Source organism: Globicephala melas, chromosome 15 (assembly GCF_963455315.2).
Source record: "Globicephala melas chromosome 15, mGloMel1.2, whole genome shotgun sequence".
In the NCBI taxonomy this organism is placed as follows: domain Eukaryota; kingdom Metazoa; phylum Chordata; class Mammalia; order Artiodactyla; family Delphinidae; genus Globicephala; species Globicephala melas.
In genome coordinates, this window is record NC_083328.1 from 54206701 (window position 1) to 54224453 (window position 17753).

The 17753-nt window shown below is 38.6% G+C and overlaps 1 protein-coding gene across 3 annotated transcripts in view; it reads right to left on the reverse strand.

The window, feature by feature from the left end:
- Positions 1-4669: 4669 nt before the first annotated feature.
- MCM8 (minichromosome maintenance 8 homologous recombination repair factor) overlaps positions 4670-17753 on the reverse strand; it is a 41420-nt gene continuing 28336 nt past the window's right edge. For all 3 annotated transcript variants that reach the window (XM_060284527.2, XM_030872589.3, XM_060284526.2), the window contains 6 exons: positions 14446-14641; positions 12472-12691; positions 11977-12186; positions 11061-11137; positions 6478-6667; positions 4670-5185 (listed from right to left, as the gene is read on the reverse strand). In XM_060284527.2, the coding sequence (XP_060140510.1) occupies positions 5093-5185; positions 6478-6667; positions 11061-11137; positions 11977-12186; positions 12472-12691; positions 14446-14641 (986 nt within the window). In that variant the 3' untranslated portion in view covers positions 4670-5092. The remainder of the gene's footprint in view (positions 5186-6477; positions 6668-11060; positions 11138-11976; positions 12187-12471; positions 12692-14445; positions 14642-17753) is intronic.

Here is a 17753-nt window from a genome sequence, read left to right on the forward strand (position 1 = left end):
TGCAGGATCCCATTTCCCTGATCAGGGATTGAACCCGCATTCCCGCTCCCTGCACTGGGAACATGGAGTCCCAACAACTGGGCTGCTAGGGAAGTCCCTATTTTTATTTAGTTATTTATATATATATATATTTTTGGCCACACTGCACCACATGCGGGATCTTAGTTTCCTGACCAGGGATTGAATCTGTGATACCTGCATTGGGAGTGTGGAGTCTTAACTACTGGACCACCAGGGAAGTCCCTAGGTCCCATTTATTTATTTGTTCTTTTATTTCCTTTGCTTTAGGAAACAGATCCAAAAAAAAATACCACTACGATTTATGTCAGAGTGTACTGCCTGTGTTTTCTTCTAGGAGTTTTATGGTTTCCAGTCTTATATTTAGGTCTTTAATCCATTTTGAGTTTATTTTTGTATATGGTGTTATTAGAGAATGTCTTCTTTATTCTTAATTTTTATCCACTTGACTACCATGAACTGAGAGAAGTAAACCAGTCTCTTACTACTTGACTTCTGCATTTCCTGGTCTCTCTTATAGTTTCTGCTTCCTAACGCTATTTGCAACATATCCATAATTATTATATAATTTTATGAACTGCTCTGCCTAGAATTATAGAAAATATTCTTTGTTTAATAAAGCTTTGCCTTGACTTCAGTCTCCTTTTATATTAAGATGACACCCTTGCTTTCTGTTTGTATTTTCCTGGTACACCTTTTTCCATACTTTTATTTTCAACTTTCTAGTTGACTTTAAGTGCATCTTGCATACAAGAGTTTGTGATCCCATCTGAAAGACTTTTGTTTCAATAGGCGAGTTTAGCCCATTTGCGTTTATTGATTTGACATATTTAGGTTTAGGTTTACTTCTGTCATGAATATGTTAGGCTCTTTTCTTACTTCTAAAACTTTCCACGATATGTTTTCTTGTTTTGCTTTGTATGTTTCTGTTCTAAAATTTGTACCTGGGATTTATTTTAATCAGGAATGGTAAGCTAACAATGAGGCAACTGCCTTTGAAAGAATTTATTACTTACACTTCCCAAGAGAAGTGGGCAATACCACACCACAAAGGGCCACAGGGGTTAGCATCAAGGCTGGTCAGAAGGCGAGAGCAAGGGGGAAGCCTAAGTGTTTATTGCTGTGGTTGTGGGAACTGGTGAGGTGAGGATGTCCCCTATTGGGCAAGAAGTGAAACATAGATACTGGCATTTGTTGTTGGAAGGTTTGTAATCAGAGAAATCTGTCATTATTCAATGGATTAAAAAAATTAAAGATTATCATTCTAGACACATGAAAATTTTATGAGATTAAAATGTCAGTGTCTATTAATAAAGTTTTATTGGCACACAGCCACACTCATTTGTTTATGTAGTGTAACAATGGCAGAGCTGAATAGCTGTGACAGAGGTCATATGACCCAGAAAGCCTAAAGTTTTTCCTATCTGGCCCCTTACAGAAAAAGTTTGTTGACTCCTGGTTTGCAACTAAGAAACCTGATCTAAACATCTGGGTATAAAATTATTTTTTAAAAGTTTTTGTGGGCTTCCCTGGTGGCGCAGTGGTTAAGAATCCGCCTGCCAATGCAGGGGACACGGGTTCGAGCCCTGGTCCGGGAAGATCCCACATGCCACGGAGCAACTAAGCCCGTGCACCACAACTACTGAGCCTGCGCTCTAGAGCCCGTAAGCCACAACTACTGAGCCCACGTGCTGCAACTACTGAAGCCCGTGTGCCTAGAGCCTGTGCTCCACAAGAGAAGCCACTGCAATGAAGCCCGTGCACCGCAATGAAGAGTAGCCACCTCTCACCGCAACCAGAGAAAGCCTGCGTGCAGCAACAAAGACCCAATGCAGCCAGAATTTAAAAAAAAAAGAAAAAAAATTTTTTTTATGGGCATTGCTCTACATGTTTCAATGATGAGTGTTGTTTTGGAGAAATCTGAGGACAGCCAGAATTTTTTTTCTCCTTCAAAGTGGCATCTGTATAACTTCTCATTTAACCTCTCCTTAGAAGGTGCTGCCGCCAATCTGTATGCCATATTCACACTATTGCAACGGTGGGGTTTTACATTTTTCTCCAAGAGGTTTGCAAAGTACACTCTGAGAAACACCTCATTGCTTCCTTTGGAAATCTTCAGCCATAGCATCATCTCTGCCTCCTCCCTCATGCAAGGCTGCTTGGGTCATCCTGACAGCTCTTGAGAGTCCTTCCTAGTGTTGGGGTTTGGGTCTCAAGTTGTTTCCTAGTTCACAGAAGATGAACTATGTAAATATAAATATATATATATAAATATATATATATATATTTTTTTTTTTTTTTGCGGCACGCGGGCCTCTCACTGTTGTGGCCTCTCCCGTTGCAGAGCACAGGCTCTGGATGCACAGGCTCAGCGGCCATGGCTCAGGGGCCCAGCCGCTCCGCGGCCATGTGGGATCTTCCCGGACCGGGGCACGAACCCGTGTCCCCTGCATCGGCAGGCGGACTCTCAACCACTGAACCACCAGGGAAGCCCTGGACTATATATTTTTGTTCTTCAGTTTCCTCATTGCTTTTGAGCAACTTCCCAGAGAGAAACAGAGGAGAATGCCTCCTTGTAACTAGAAACTCCTTTCTCATTTATTCTCTTATTCTTTTTCTATATTCTTAAATCAAGTTGCTTAACCACTCTGATTAAGTTCTGTATCACTCTGTGTCCTTATTTATAAGTGGTATAATCACCCACTTCATGTGTGTTTACCTCATAGGGGTATGTGGTCAAAATCTGTTTTACATGCTAGGGCAGTAGTGGTGAATAAAGCAAAGTCCTTGTCCTTATGAAGCTGAACAACAGATGATGGCTTGGGCCAGAATAGTGGAACTGGAAGTAAAAAAAAGTAATCAGATTTCAGGCATTTTGAAGATAGTGCTGAGAGGATTTGTTGATGGATTGATTAGGGGATAAGAGAGAGAGTTAAGATAACTCCAACATTTTTGGCATAAGAAACCAGCAGCATAGAGTTTTTAAACACTATAAAATTTCAGAACACCATGGAAAAGGGAAGGTACAAATAGCCTGTCAGAGAAAGTAAAGGTCACATACCAAGAATCAAAATCAGAATGGCTTTGGATTTCCAAACAGAAAAACTGAAAACTAAAAGCAACAGAGTAATATCTAAAATTCTGAGTGAAAATGATTTCCAAACTAAAATTCTATGCCCAAACTATCAATCCATGACTAAGGATAGAATGTGCCTTATAAAATCTTCCTCAGGAAGCTACTAGAAAATGGATTCCACCAAAATAAAGGAGTAAAACAAGAAAGAGAAAGACATAGGAGCCAGGAAATGGGAGAGAAAATGAGACATCTCATGATGACAGATGTGTAGTTCAGAATGGAAAAGGCTGGAGAACTCCAAAAGAGATGTCTCCAAGAAGTTAAAATAGACTATTTGATTTGTCTGTGTATTCTGCGAGGAGATTCAGATTTACAGTGGAGCCTTGGGGTCAAAGCTAAGTGGTTGAGAAACAAATTATTAATTCTAAGGAAAACAAAATTTGTACAAGAAAGGAGATGAATATATTCAACAGTCATAATAAGATTAACGCCAAATACAGATTTAACTAAAAATTATGATATATAACTAAATTGGAGAGAAATGGGGAAGTCTGTATGTATGTATTTATGTATGTATGTAGAAGGATTTAAGAGAACCACGTTCTTATCTTCTAAGGTAAAAAGTCAATATAATTTTTGAAACTGAAAACTCAAGAATGAGCATTACTATAAATAGGTAACAAGAATTTACTGTATAGCACAGGGAACTATATTCGTATCTTATAATATACTATAATGTAAAAGAATAGAAAAAGAAGAATATAATAATAAAAAAGAATATATACATATATATGTATAACCGAATCACTTTGCTGTACACCTGAAATTAACACAACATTGTAAAACAGCTATACTTCAATTAAAAAAAAAAGAATTAGCATTACTAGCGTGTCCTTTAGAAAAATGGAGGTAAATGCGAGAACAGTTGAGACTGAACAGAAAAATAGGGAATGTGGAAGAGTGGAACAGATGCTGCTAGGTTTTAATATTAGTCTTGCACAACAGACATCCCTGGCAGTCCAGTGGTCAGTGGTTAAGACTCCACGCTTCCACTGCAGGGGGCATGAGTTTGATCCCTGGTAGGGTAACTAAGATCCTGCAAGATGCACAGCATGGCCAAAAAAAACCAACTAAAAAAAAATATAAATAAATAAATAAAATATACTTTGAAAAAACTATTAGTCTCGCACAGCTGTTTATTTAAAATTTTTTTCAGTAGGTAAGATGTTAAGCTTAGTATGTCAATATAAGGATGGAAACTAGACTTTTGGTAAGCTTGCAGTAGTATATACAGAAGTCTAATTGTAATATTATATACATGAGACTTATATAATGTTATAAACCAAAGTCAAAAAAAAGTCAATATAAAAATTTCCAAACTATGGGCTTCCCTGGTGGCGCAGTGGTTGAGAGTCCACCTGTCGATGCAGAGGACACGAGTTTGTGCCCCGGTCCGGGAAGATCCCATATGCCGCGGAGCGGCTGGGCCCGTAAACCATGGCTGCTGAACCTGTGCGTCCGGAGCCTGTGCTCCGCAACGGGAGAGGCCACAACAGTGAGAGGCCCGCGTACTGCAGGAAAAAAAAAATTTCCAAATTTTTTGGGAATTGAAAGTTGGTTTCAATTTATTTCTAAAAGATATTCAATTTTGTGTGTCAGAACTATTTAAACATTTAAATGTAACTTTGTAAATGCTTACCCAGATACACATGTGATATGCAAGACTATGAAATATTTATAAGAATGAAAGACAGGTCAAAAATAAAACTATAAATAATTTCTAATTACATCATTTAGATAAAATATAAACAATTTATTTTTAGCCTTTTGGAGAAGTAAAAAATTAACACATGACTTTATCACTTCTTAAATTAGTTCAACACTCTTTTCCTATTGCATTACTTTTGGGATGTTATTTTTCAGATAACTTTTTTTTTTTTTTTTTTTGGGTGCATATTCTTCATAATAAACCCAGGAGGGCCTGGCTTGGTAGCTCTTTTACATAGTTTGAAGCTGGTAAACCTTTGGGCCTTTTTTCAAGAGGTAACCTTGGTCATTTAGTGATCCAATAAAACTTTCAAAATCAGCTACCTGGAAGAAAATATCAAAAGAGTTATTAGCTCATTAAGTAATATACAAAAATATGGTTTTTAAAATGAATCTCTCAATCAGTAATATACAATTGTCAAGTTTCTTATGCAAATAAAATTATTTGTACTTCTTACAGAAAAAACTGCCTACATATAAATCTTGGATTCTATAATGCCTAGCTAGTCAAAAATAACTCCAGTGGGGCTTCCCTGGTGGCGCAGTGGTTAAGAATCTGCCTGCTAATGCAGGGGACACGGGTTTGAGCCCTGATCTGGGAGGATCCCACATGTTGCGGAGCAACTAGGCCCGTGAGCCACAACTACTGAGCCTGCGCGTCTGGAGCCTGTGCTCCGCAACAATAGAGGCCGCGATAGTGAGAGGCCCGCGCACCGCGATGAAGAGTGGCCCTGGCTTGCCACAACTAGAGAAAGCCCTCGCACAGAAACGAAGACCCAACACAGCAAAAATAAATTAATTAATTAATAAACTCCTACCCCCAACATCTTCTTTTTTTTTTTTTTGCGGTACGCGGGCCTCTCACTGTTGTGGCCTCTCCTGTTGCGGAGCACAGGCTCCAGACGCGCAGGCTCAGCGGCCATGGCTCACGGGCCCAGCCGCTCCGCGGCATGTGGGATCTTCCCGGACCGGGGCAGGAATCCGTGTCCCCTGCATCAGCAGGCGGACCCTCAACCACTGCGCCACCAGGGAAGCCCCCCAACATCTTCTTAAAAAAAAAAAAAGGATTACAGGCTGTACATTTAAAAATAAATAACTCCAGTTTGCAGAGAATCTTTTATATTTGTTTTAGCTTAGCTTCAAAACAAAAATCAGACTAACTTTTGCAATTGAGTGAGCAATTTTCTGTATAAACTGTTTTATGTGTTTAAAGTGCTATTACACCTATTTTCACTAAAACTTTTAAGTAGGTAGAGCAGGTGGAATCATGTCTATTTAACAAATGAGAAAACTGAGGTTCAACGATTTATAAGGATGACTTGCCCACAAGGGTTGTCAGGAAAACATGGAAACTGAGTCTTGCTATGATGTTTTCCCCTATCAAGATGTTGAAAACTCTTTAGTAGGTATGAATTTTAGATAAAAACTGTTTTTCTGAAGCTCTGAGCTGCTAATTTTATATCTTAAAGAAAACAAGCCTGTATTTTTAAGTACTCCAAAGACACCTATTCTGTTCTTTTAATCCAAATCTTTTAATATTTAAATATTCTACTATATTAATAAAGGCCTCCTGAAATTATTATAAAAAGATTTACTAATTATTTGGTTTATCATACCTGAATGTTTAGCTCTTTGGCAATCTGCCGAAGTTGATGAAATTGAAATAAATTATTGTAAGTTCTTTCAGCAATGTTGTTGAGAGCGGAAATAAATCTTTTTGCTGTTGACCTGTTGCTCATTCCAGAACCATGCTGGGATCGTTCAAAATCTAGGTTCCCAAATTCATCAGAGTAAGTTCCTAACATGCTTATGGGAAGGAAGAAAAAACAAAGTTACCCAGCGTGGCACAGCTAAAGAAATTTTTGTCCCAGGCCTCCAGGTTATAAGAAGAAAAATATGGGGCTTCCCTGGTGGCGCAGTGATTGAGAGTTCGCCTGCCGACGCGAGGGACACGGGTTCGTGCCCTGGTCCGGGAAGATCCCACATGCCGCAGAGCGGCTGGGCCCGTGAGCCATGGCCGCTGAGCCTGCGCGTCCAGAGCCTGTGCCCCGCAATGGGAGAGGCCACAACAGTGAGAGGCCCGCGTACCGCAAAAACAAAAAAAAACAAAACAAAAAAAAATTGTGGAAGTAGCCCTGAGGCTCACATAACAAAGATTTAAACATGTTTATTTATTGAGTGGCCACTGTGTAATTCACTATGTATTAACAGTTTGGGGATAAAAATATTTTGGACAGTTACCACTTTTAAGAAACTCCCTATATTTGCAAAGAGAAATGCATAAAAATACAAAGTTGATAGGCTACAATATAAATACCTGGAACATTCTTTTTTTTTTTTTTTTTTTTTGCGGTACGCGGGCCTTTCACTGCTGTGGCTTTTCCAGTTGCGCAGCACTCCGGACGCGCAGGCTCAGCGGCCATGGCTCACAGGCCCAGCCGCTCTGCGGCATGTGGGATACTCCCGGACTGGGGCACGAACCCATGTCCCCTGCATCGGCAGGAGGACTCTCGACCACTGCGCCACCAGGGAAGTCCTGGAACATGCTTTTTGATTCATGAAAAAAGAAATTCTAAATATACTAAATTTAGGCTTCACTTGGTAAAGATGTGTTCCAGCTCCTAGTGGAGCACCTGGCAAATAAAAGGTGTTGAAAAATACTCTGGATAATGAACTAGAAAGGTTCTGCTGAGTTGCAGTAATGATAGATATTAAAGGATATGCCTATTACTCCAGCTCTCTGCTGCTTTCCTCCTATTTTCACAGTATCATTAAGGAAAGAAATATGTACTTGACAGTAAATTTTAGTCAGAAGTCTGATAGTACTGGTTAGACATACAATCAGCCAGCCCTGTTGCTGATTCCCTGCCTGAATTCTCTGCCTATAAATGAGACATATGTAGTCTCACAGCCAGGCTCATAGGCAAAGATGTTATTTAATCAGGAATTAATTAATCAAATATACATTGGTCACTTCCGAGGCAGCAGGCTTATCGTGGTGAACAAAATAGGTGCAATCCCTGCCTTTAAGGAGCTCACAGGAATGAGTTTAAAGGGTTACTAAAAACACAGCTTCATTTTGTTCCCTGAATAGACAGGAGCTCACATGAAAGAGAATGAACTGTACAAATAGGAATATGAGTCATCCAAGATTGTAATAATTGATAAAACAATTTGATGAATGTGTGTTTCCCCTAGATATATAGTATAATCTTATTTATGATTAACTACTTTACCATATAATTTACCATATACTTATTTCTCATAAAACAGTTATCACAAATGCTTTAGGCTACTATGTTAATTATAATAGCTAATATTTACCTTAATTATATTTATTTACCATGTGCTATCCTACTTAGTCCTTCCAGCAACCCTAAGACTTAGGGACTATTCTTATTCCCATTTTATAGATGAAGAAACAAAGCCTTGGAAGGTTAAGTGACTTGCCAAAGTTACACAGCTAATGAGTGGCATATCTGTGATTTGAAGAAAAGTATGTAAAATATGAGTTACTTTCCTTAAATAGAAAAAACTCTCACAATGATCTCTTAACCTTTGAAGGTGGCTCTGTTCTCTTCTGCTTTCTAGTTTATTTCCAATTCTAAGAGAAAGCTTATGTGAACTGTTGCCCATAAATATGTGGTTTTTATAGCTATGTGCTCTGATAATTGTGATGTATTGTCACAGTTTAGATTTTTATTATTTAGGCTTCTGCTTCCCAGTTAAAATGTAATTTTACAGGTTCCAAACCACGTTAAGGGCAAACATTCAAAAGCTGAGGAGACAGAAACTCTGAAATGGGGACTTCCCTGGTGGTCTAGGGGTTAAGACTCTATGCTTCCACTGCAGGTGGCACATGTTCCATCCCTGGTCAGGGAACTAAGATCCCACATGCCACACAGTGCAGCCAAAAAACAAAACAAAAACAAAAGAAACTCTCAAATGGAAGATTTAATGAATGAAAAATGATTACTAAGATCAACCTTACCATTAATGCAGTACATTTACTGAGGGCCTACTGTGTGCTAGGCATCAGTCTGGGCCCTGGGAGTACATGGTAAATGCGACAGATAAGGTCCCTTCTCTCAGAGTTTAGACTGAGAACAGAAAGCATGTTAAGTATCACAAAGCAGGTAATTCACGATCTAGTCTCAACGTGTTTAACTGGGTCTTGATCTCTACCATGGAAATAATGCCAGGTAACTCCAATCATTTGGAATCAAACTAGCCTCTTTTTTCCCTGAAAATTTTTATAAAAGTTAATGAACACTCAAGCAATTCAGGGAAACAAACTGGAAATCTCATGTGGGTGCTATTTACACTTAATAATGAGAACTCTTTTTTCAGGAGCCCTGAAGAAAACTGACAGCCTGATGCTAATTCAGTTTTACCAGCAAGGCAACTTTGAGAAGTAGAAACAAATACAAGTTCCACAAGGAAAAGCCCATGTAAATACTGTCTGACATGAGTATTCAGACATGCATAACTATTCATAAATGAGCACTGTAGTATTTTTATTGAAAAGGTAATTAGAACATAATATACCTTGCTTAAGTATAATGCTCAGATATGAGAACTAATCCATGTTGTCCACAGACCTGTGGATTTACTGTAGAGAAACACCAGATTGGCTGCTTGAGGCAAAGTTTGGGGTCTGAGGCCTTGGGAGAGTGACAAAGGGTAAAGCCTCAAAAACCAAATGCTACAGGTGAAGGAGAGTGGCTGGGGTAGTCTGACCCTTGATTTGCTTGACTGCCAACAGTCTATGAAGTAGAAGCACATGACACTCTTCAGTAGAGCCAGGCACCAGAAAACCCAAAGAAAGGGCGAGAGAGCATTAAAAAGAAAAGAAAACCAGGAGCGGCAATCTTGGCTCCACTTCCAAAGGTGAAGCACTTAAGGGTACAATGCACAGAAAGAGAAAGATACACATACTCAAGATTGTGAGCAAAGAGGCAGCTTCTTGTCATTAAATGAGAAGTCCCTGTTGTTGGTGCTTGTTTTCAATTAGGAAAAAATTTTAGAATCCAAGATTTCTAGAATTTTGGTTGTGTTCAGTGACTTACTTTCCTAGTGAAAAAAAGGATCTCTATTAGGACTCTCAGTTTCTTATTGGTCTCGTCTCCCAGGAAGTTAGACCTACGAGAAGTCAGGCAGGCAGCTGGTTTTTGTGGCCATTCCTTTACTTCATATGCTGGTACACTGAGCCCTGGCAGCATGTTGTATGAGAAAGTCTAGTAATTCCTATCTGTTTGCTTATAAATGATCAACTGGAGGGTCTCCAGCACAATGAAGCCAGCCTGGTAAAATTTTCACCTACAAGACCCCTCGAACCCTAGTAGTGAGTCACGTAAAAGAGAAAATTGATGGTTCAAGTGCTGTGTGATGCTAAACCAGTAAGATATTAAGATATAGAGGGTAATATGTTAGGAATTGGTCGAAAGCATTGGTAGTCATTAATTGTTAATAATTTTATTCATTATGAGGCAGTTAGTTACTCTGGGGCCAGCAATAAAAAATTATAAGCTGTCAATTCTTTTTTTTTTTTTTTTTAGCCACACCACGCAACGTGTGGGATCTTAGTTCCCTGACCAGGGATGGAACCTGCGCCCCCTGCACTAGCAGCTCTCTTAACCACTGGACTACCAGGGAAGTCTCCAGAGAGGAGATCTTTAAAGTTGTCATCACAAGAAAATAAATTGTAACTGTGCAGTGATGAATGTTACCTAGACTTACTGTGGTGATCATTTTGATATACGTATATCACATATATATATAATATCATTATGTTGTACACCTGAAACTAATAATGGTATATGTCAATTATATCTCAATTGAAAAAAAAAGGTACAGAACAGAGTAAGTTATATGCTATTTACAAGAAAGTAATGGGTGTCCTGGTAAAAAGGAAGGGTGGATGGTAAACAGGATGGAGGCAAGCCTTCTCAAAGTATGTTTTTGAATTGATTTTAGAACTATGTGAATGTATTACCTATTCAAAAAAACCTTTTTTTTTAATGTAAAGATTATTTACACAGGAATATTTTAAACCAGTAAAGTACAATTTGTTCCAAGGAAAATAAGTGATCAAATGGGCTAAATAAAAATAATATTGCTTGTCCCAGTTAAATATATAATTTGAGATGGAAAGATGACTGGTATTTCACTTAAAACAGCATTTAAAATGTAATCTTACCTATATTTCATAATTTCAACTATGTCCTCAGCATCTTCTTTGGTTGCTTCCTCTCTCAATTCCAACCTTGCTCGTGCCTTTTAAAGAAAACAACCATCTTCAGATAACAAAAGATAAATATATTTAACACTGATTGAGCAGGTATAATATGTCTAAGTTTATTTCATTTATTCATTTTACACAAAACTTTTTTGGGAAGAGGGGCTGTAGTATGAAAAGTCACAATTTTAAAAAATTATCTGAAAACTTGAGTATGAAAATTATCACTCATTTTAAAATCTATTGTTATCTACTAAAATAGATTTTAGTAGATAAAAATTTTTTGAACATCTTTCTGAATGCTCATTCTAGAAGATTTGATTATGAAATAGACTTGCCTTGTACTTTCAGGAAATCATGCCTAACTAATTTGTTAAAACAACAAAGATGAGTTACTCAGATTCTAGGAGCAAAAAAGCTCAAACTCTGATCCAGTTAATTTTAACTGCCAGAGTTCTCTTAGCATTCCATAATTGTGAATAGATGTTACTGCCGTTAGAAAAACAGGCACTTACAGACCTGTTGTATATAAAATCAAATACTCCTAAGATATTTGACACATTCCATGTTCCCATATGCTCACTTTTGAATTCCCAAATCCTTAGTTAACCTAAGCAATCTTCAAACTTCAAGAGTCTCCTAAGTGTCATTAAAGGAAAAAAAACCCATTGCATAAGTAACTGGTCCTGCTTCGAAAAAAGTGGTTAAACTTTGATTGTTAAGTATATGACAACCCTTTTAAAAAAAATGTATCTACCCATTTCTAATGTCTCTCAGTAGGAAGAAAAGCAAATCATTACACAGAAAATTGAGAGAAATCTTATTACCCTCTACTTCCTTTTTAAGCCAAAAGAATGTGAACTTAAAATCAACGAACCTCTGTTAGACGAATCAAAGATTCCAGCTGCCTAGTAGTGATTGGTGAGCTATTTAACCGCTGGCTCTGTTTCCGGAGCTCAAGGTAAAAATCCTGAAGAATTTGAGTAGCTTCTGTGGATAGCCTTGGAGAGACATACTGCCGAGCATAACCAATGTACTTTCTCAATAGCTGGTGGGGAATCGGATCTATTGTTTCTCCAGGAACCACCTCAAGCATGATAAAAAGGCCCAAGATTACAAGGATAAGTAGCAAATAAAATCTTTCTGCTAAAATAACTTGTTTAGATAAATAGACCAAATAAGCCAAACACTGTAGTTCTAGCTCTCAGTCTAGTTGACTCAGATTATTTCAACTGAACTTTATATAAACTCTAGTATTATAATATAAAAGGTATTTGCTATGAAAGTTTACATACTACTGCTCTACAACAAGCAACACACTGAACTCTGACATTCAAACAAAACTGAACTGAATGATTAAGAAGAAGCATACCTTTAGTCTTTCTGATAGTGGTTTATCAGAAACCACTTCAAGTATAGAAGTATTTGAATCTTGACTATTCATACGAGCTACTGTGGCACTGCTAACAGCTCTCTGCTTTCCAGCCCTTATTGCAATCACATGTTCAGAGAGTAAATGATCATGATCCTCATTTGGGGTGTCTAACAGGATAAAGACTAAATCAAATCTGGATAGTAGGGCACTCCCCATTCTAAAGGTGTGAAAGAAAGAAGAAACAGTGATCGGAATTAAAACAAACAGAAAACCTAGAAAACTGTTTACTCACTTGCTTACTAATCAAGTTCCAGGTAGAACTTAAAAAAAAGAAAATGAAGCTTTAGGTTAAAGAAACAAGCAATAGTTTTTGGATTCAATATACCCACCAACTCCAGAGACACACCAGGTCACATGTGCACAGCCTTATATGTACCTATATCGGTATGTTGAGGACGCAGTCTTTTCTCACACCAGCAAAACCACTAAATTCTTCTCTATGTTCTATATCACTCCCTATGATTTAGGATCATTGAACTCGTAAGCTAGAATGCTACATGATACATCGAAGGTTATCTGGATGAGTAGTTCTTAATCTTTTATATTTCCTGTCTCACCAAAACATTGAGTCTCTCAAAGTACCTAAGCCCATTTAGAAGCAAAAATACCACTTTTTCTTAAAGGGGCATTTATATGTCTATTAATCATTATAGTAAAAGTGCTGTGTTTTACTTAGTCGTTTCTAAATTTACCAACCAGATAACTCCTTTATTTGAGACCAACAAACTGAAATCCAGAGAGGTTAAAGAATTGGACCAACATCCTAGTGGTACCACTAAAAACCAGAATCCAAGTTCCCTGGATCCTTGTTCAATAACATCTTTCTGATCTTTCCAATTACAGGACTTGGTCATTTTATTAAGAAACACTAACAGACGGCTTTTTTGGTGGTAGTACAGAAATACCCAGGATCTAAAAGTACAATTGTGTTTTTTACTATGTACCATTCCTACAATAAAAGTATTTATTATTAAATATTAGAAAATTAGCTTTTTGTTTCCCACTAGAATTTAAAGTTCCAATTTTTTACATGAGGCATCTTTTTGTCTTTTTCTCACTTATGCATCACTTGAGGCTATTTTCCCCTCCCCATACATTTTGTCCAACCTGTACAGAACAAATTAGAAGAGAAAGCATACACACACCCAGATATAAACATTGGTTTTGGAAAAAAGTGGGATCCACATATACAGATAAGTGTGTAATGTGCTCCTGTCACTTAACCATAAAGCACAGACATGTTCCCCTATCACAGTACATACAAAGCTACCTTCATTCTCCTAATTGCTACTTTCCACAGTACAGTCTTATTATCTAGTTCAAGCACTTCCCTACCGATGGGGGCACTTCACGTTATTTCCAATCTTTGGCGTGATAAATAATGCCGTAAGACCCACCCTGCCAACATATCTTTGTGCACTCTTGTGTCTATTTCTGTGAGTATAATTCCCAAAAGAATTGGCTGGAACAAACAGAATACATTTAAAATAGTGATAAACATGTCAAGCTGTCCTTCAAAATGCTAAACTATGTATGTGAGAACCCATTTCGCCACCCCATTGCCAATAATGATTAATATTTAAAATATCTGCCAATCTGGTAGATGTCAATAGCACTTCATTGTTTTATTCTTTTATTTTATTTTGGGCTTGCCATGTGGCATGCAGGATCTTAGTTCCCTGATAAGGGATCGAACCCGTGCCCTCTGCATTGGGAGCGTGGAGTCTTAACCATTGGACTGCCAGGGAGGTCCCAGCACTTCACTGTTTTAACGTGCAGTGTTCTAATACATTTTTGTCCATTTATTGGAAACTTGCAACTTCTGTGAACTTTCCATTTATGTCCTCAGTTATCTTCTTCATATCTATAGGCATTCAATATACTAAAGTATAAATATTTGAAGAGGCTTACTTTAAATTCTCAGAAACTGTTTTAGCTTTATTGTAGTGTCCTCCTACTGGATTGGCAGCAGCAATAATGGAAGTTCTTGCAGGAAGGCTGCAAACTACGCCAGCCTTAGCGAGACTAATACATTGCTGTTCCATGGCTTCTAACAAGGCTTGATGTTGATTCCCCATCTTATCAAATTCATCTATTCCACAGATACCTACAACCACAGTAAAATAATTCAGACAAAAAATATTCCTTTCGTCAAGTTTCAAACCTGACAAGATAGAAATTATTCCACAATAAAGCATATTTCCATTAGTTTCCAACAGTTAAGATTATAAAATGTCATACAGTACAAACTTTGTGCTTGTTTTACAGCAAATAAAATATTTATCTTATTTAACTGTTATATAATATTTAGTCATTTAGCATTTTCCTTGGGCAAGGCACTATGTGGTGAGGGTTACAAAAATGAAGATATGAGAGTGACCCTCAAAAAGCTCAAAGGCTTAAATTTGAACAGATAATATATATATACACATTTAAGATAGTATATTTTAACAACTATAATATATATGCATAATCATATGAATTTTCTGGGGGTGGGGTGGAGTTAAAAGAGGAAGGAGAATCTGGAAAGGTTTCAAGAAAAAGGTGCTATTTGAGCTGGGTCCTTTGGGAACAGTGGACAGCATGATTTGGGAAGGAACACAAAGCCTCTAAAGTCAGAATCTGTCTAGAGTGCAGTTCTCAGCAATGCCAGGTGTTGACTGTACAACTGTAGAGTTAACTGTACACTTAACCTCTTTAAACACCATATGAAGACCCACCACTGAACAGGGAGGAGCAGCGGTAAGGAGTATCAGTTTTTAGATTCCACCTATAAGTGATCATACGATAAGTCTCCTTCTCTGTCTGACTTATGTCACTTAGTATGATCGTACCTAGGTCCATCCTAGATAAAACTTTTTTTTTTTTTGCGGTACGCGGGCCTCTCACTGTTGTGGTCCCTCCCGTTGCGGAGCACAGGCTCCGGAAGCACAGGCTCAGCGGCCATGGCTCACGGGCCCAGCCACTCCGCGGCACGTGGAATCCTCCCGGACCGGGGCACGAACCCGTGTCCCCCGCATCAGCAGGCGGACTCTCAACCACTGCGCCACCAGGGAAGCCCGATAAAACATTTTATGTGCCAGGTATATTACGTCTAAACCACAGGTTTCTGGAAGCCCTCTAACATTACCTTGTAATATTTTTCCTCCGCTTCTCCCCATACCATGAGCAATTTGGTGGTCATGTCCTGAGGGCTTTGCTATGGTTAAATGTCTCTATATCTACTTTATGATCAGTAGGTCCAGGACTCTCTGGAATTGATGGTATTATTGGAAATTCTCAAGATTACTAGTACAGTTCCTCAGAGGTGTGGACAGGGTAGGAACAAAGTCAGGCTACCTCTTTGCCACTTTTCAAAGTTTAACGCAGGAGCTGGCAAACTTTTCCTATAAACGGGCAGATGAAATTTTTTATGTTTTGTGGGCCACATATAGTCTGTCACGTATTCTTGGGTTTTTGTTTGTCCTTTACAATCCTTTAAAATAGCTTGTGGACTACACTAAAATAGGCTGAAGGGTGGGTTGACTTGTGGACTAAACTTTGCCAACCCCTGGTTTTAAAGCATATAGTTTAAGTTGTGAAAATTTTACTCTTTTTCTTGTTTGGCTACAATTGGTATATCTTGTTGCTTTTTTTTCAAACAACTTTTTGGTCATTTCATTAGATATTGAAGAAGGGAAATATTACAAAACAGCTCTATTTCTCGTTTTTTTTCCCCTGAAAGTCTTCAGTAAAGATTTTAGTAGGATCCTATTTTTTAGTAGGATTCTATTTGTTTCTAGAATCTGGTCTCGGCTAATATTCTTTTGTATTTTAACAGTGATATTTTTACCATCATAGTGCTTGGCTCATCTACATAGATTTGAAAGAGAAGGCCATTGGCTTTTTTTTTTTTTACTTTATTTTATTATTTTTGGCTGTGTTGGGTCTTCATTGCTGCACGCGGGCTCTTCTCTGGTTGCAGCAAGCGGGGGCTACTCTTCGTTGCAGTTCACAGGCTTCTCATTGCAGTGGCTTCTCTTGTTGCAGAGCACGGGCTCTAGGAGCGCAGGCTTCAGTAGTTGTGGCTCGCAGGCTCTAGAGCGCAGGCTCAGTAGTTGTGGTGCATGGGCTTAGTTGCTCCGCGGCATGTGGGATCTTCCTGGACCAGGGCTCGAAGCCGTGTCCCCTGCATTGGCCGGCGGATTCTTAACCACTGTGCCACCAGGGAAGCCCCGGCCATGGACTTTTAACGCTGTGCATCTTAAATCACATTAGCTATCTGCACAGCTAAACCCTGTATCACCTTCAACTTCTATTTAATGGAAAGTCTGACAGCTTAATAATGAGTAACCTCTTCCTATTTATTATTTTCTTCACCTGGTAACCTAGCAAAAATACTGTCACTTCTAATGAGCTATATAATAACCAGATATATGTTTGTTGAATTTATGCATTCATCAAATATTTACTGAATGCTTTTTATATATCAATACTATGTTCTAGGCATGCGGGATATAGCACTGCGAAGACAATATTCTCTGTCCTTGTGAAGGTTACATTCTATTCAGTGTTGGGAGGAAGACAATTAAAAAAGTAGACCATATGGTATATTAGAAGGTAAGAAATGCTCTGGAAAGAAAGGTAGAGTAGGGTAGGAGAACAGGGTCTGCTGGTGGTGGTGGTGGGGGTGGTTACAGTGTAAAATGGGTGTTAAAGGAAGGCCTCGCTGGGGTCAGGACTTTTGAACAAAAATTTGAAGGAGGAAAGGAAATAAGCCTTGCAGACTATCTGGGGTAAGAAGGTTCCAAAGTACAAAGGCTGCGATGCAGGAATGTGATGTGCCTGGAGTGCTGATGGTATTCAAGGTATAGCAAGGAGGCCAGTGTAGCTGGGGAAGAGGAAATAAGAGGAAAGTAGCAGGTAATGAGGCAAAAGAGGTGATTAAAGGGTGCCTGGGCCACTATCAAACTTGGGCTTTCACTGTGTGAGATGGGAAGGCACTGGAGGGTTTTGAATAGAAGAATAATGTGATCTAAGTTTTAATGGGATTGCTCTGCCTTATTAAAAACAATAGGAAGGGCAAAGGTGGTCACAGGTATGCCAACTAGGAGATCACAGTAATAATCCACGTGAGAGATGATGGCGTCTTGGATTGGGGTAGCAGCAGTGGAGAGGTGGTTGGATACTGGTTATATCTGGAAGGTAGAGCCAACAAGATTTGCTGACAGACTGGATGT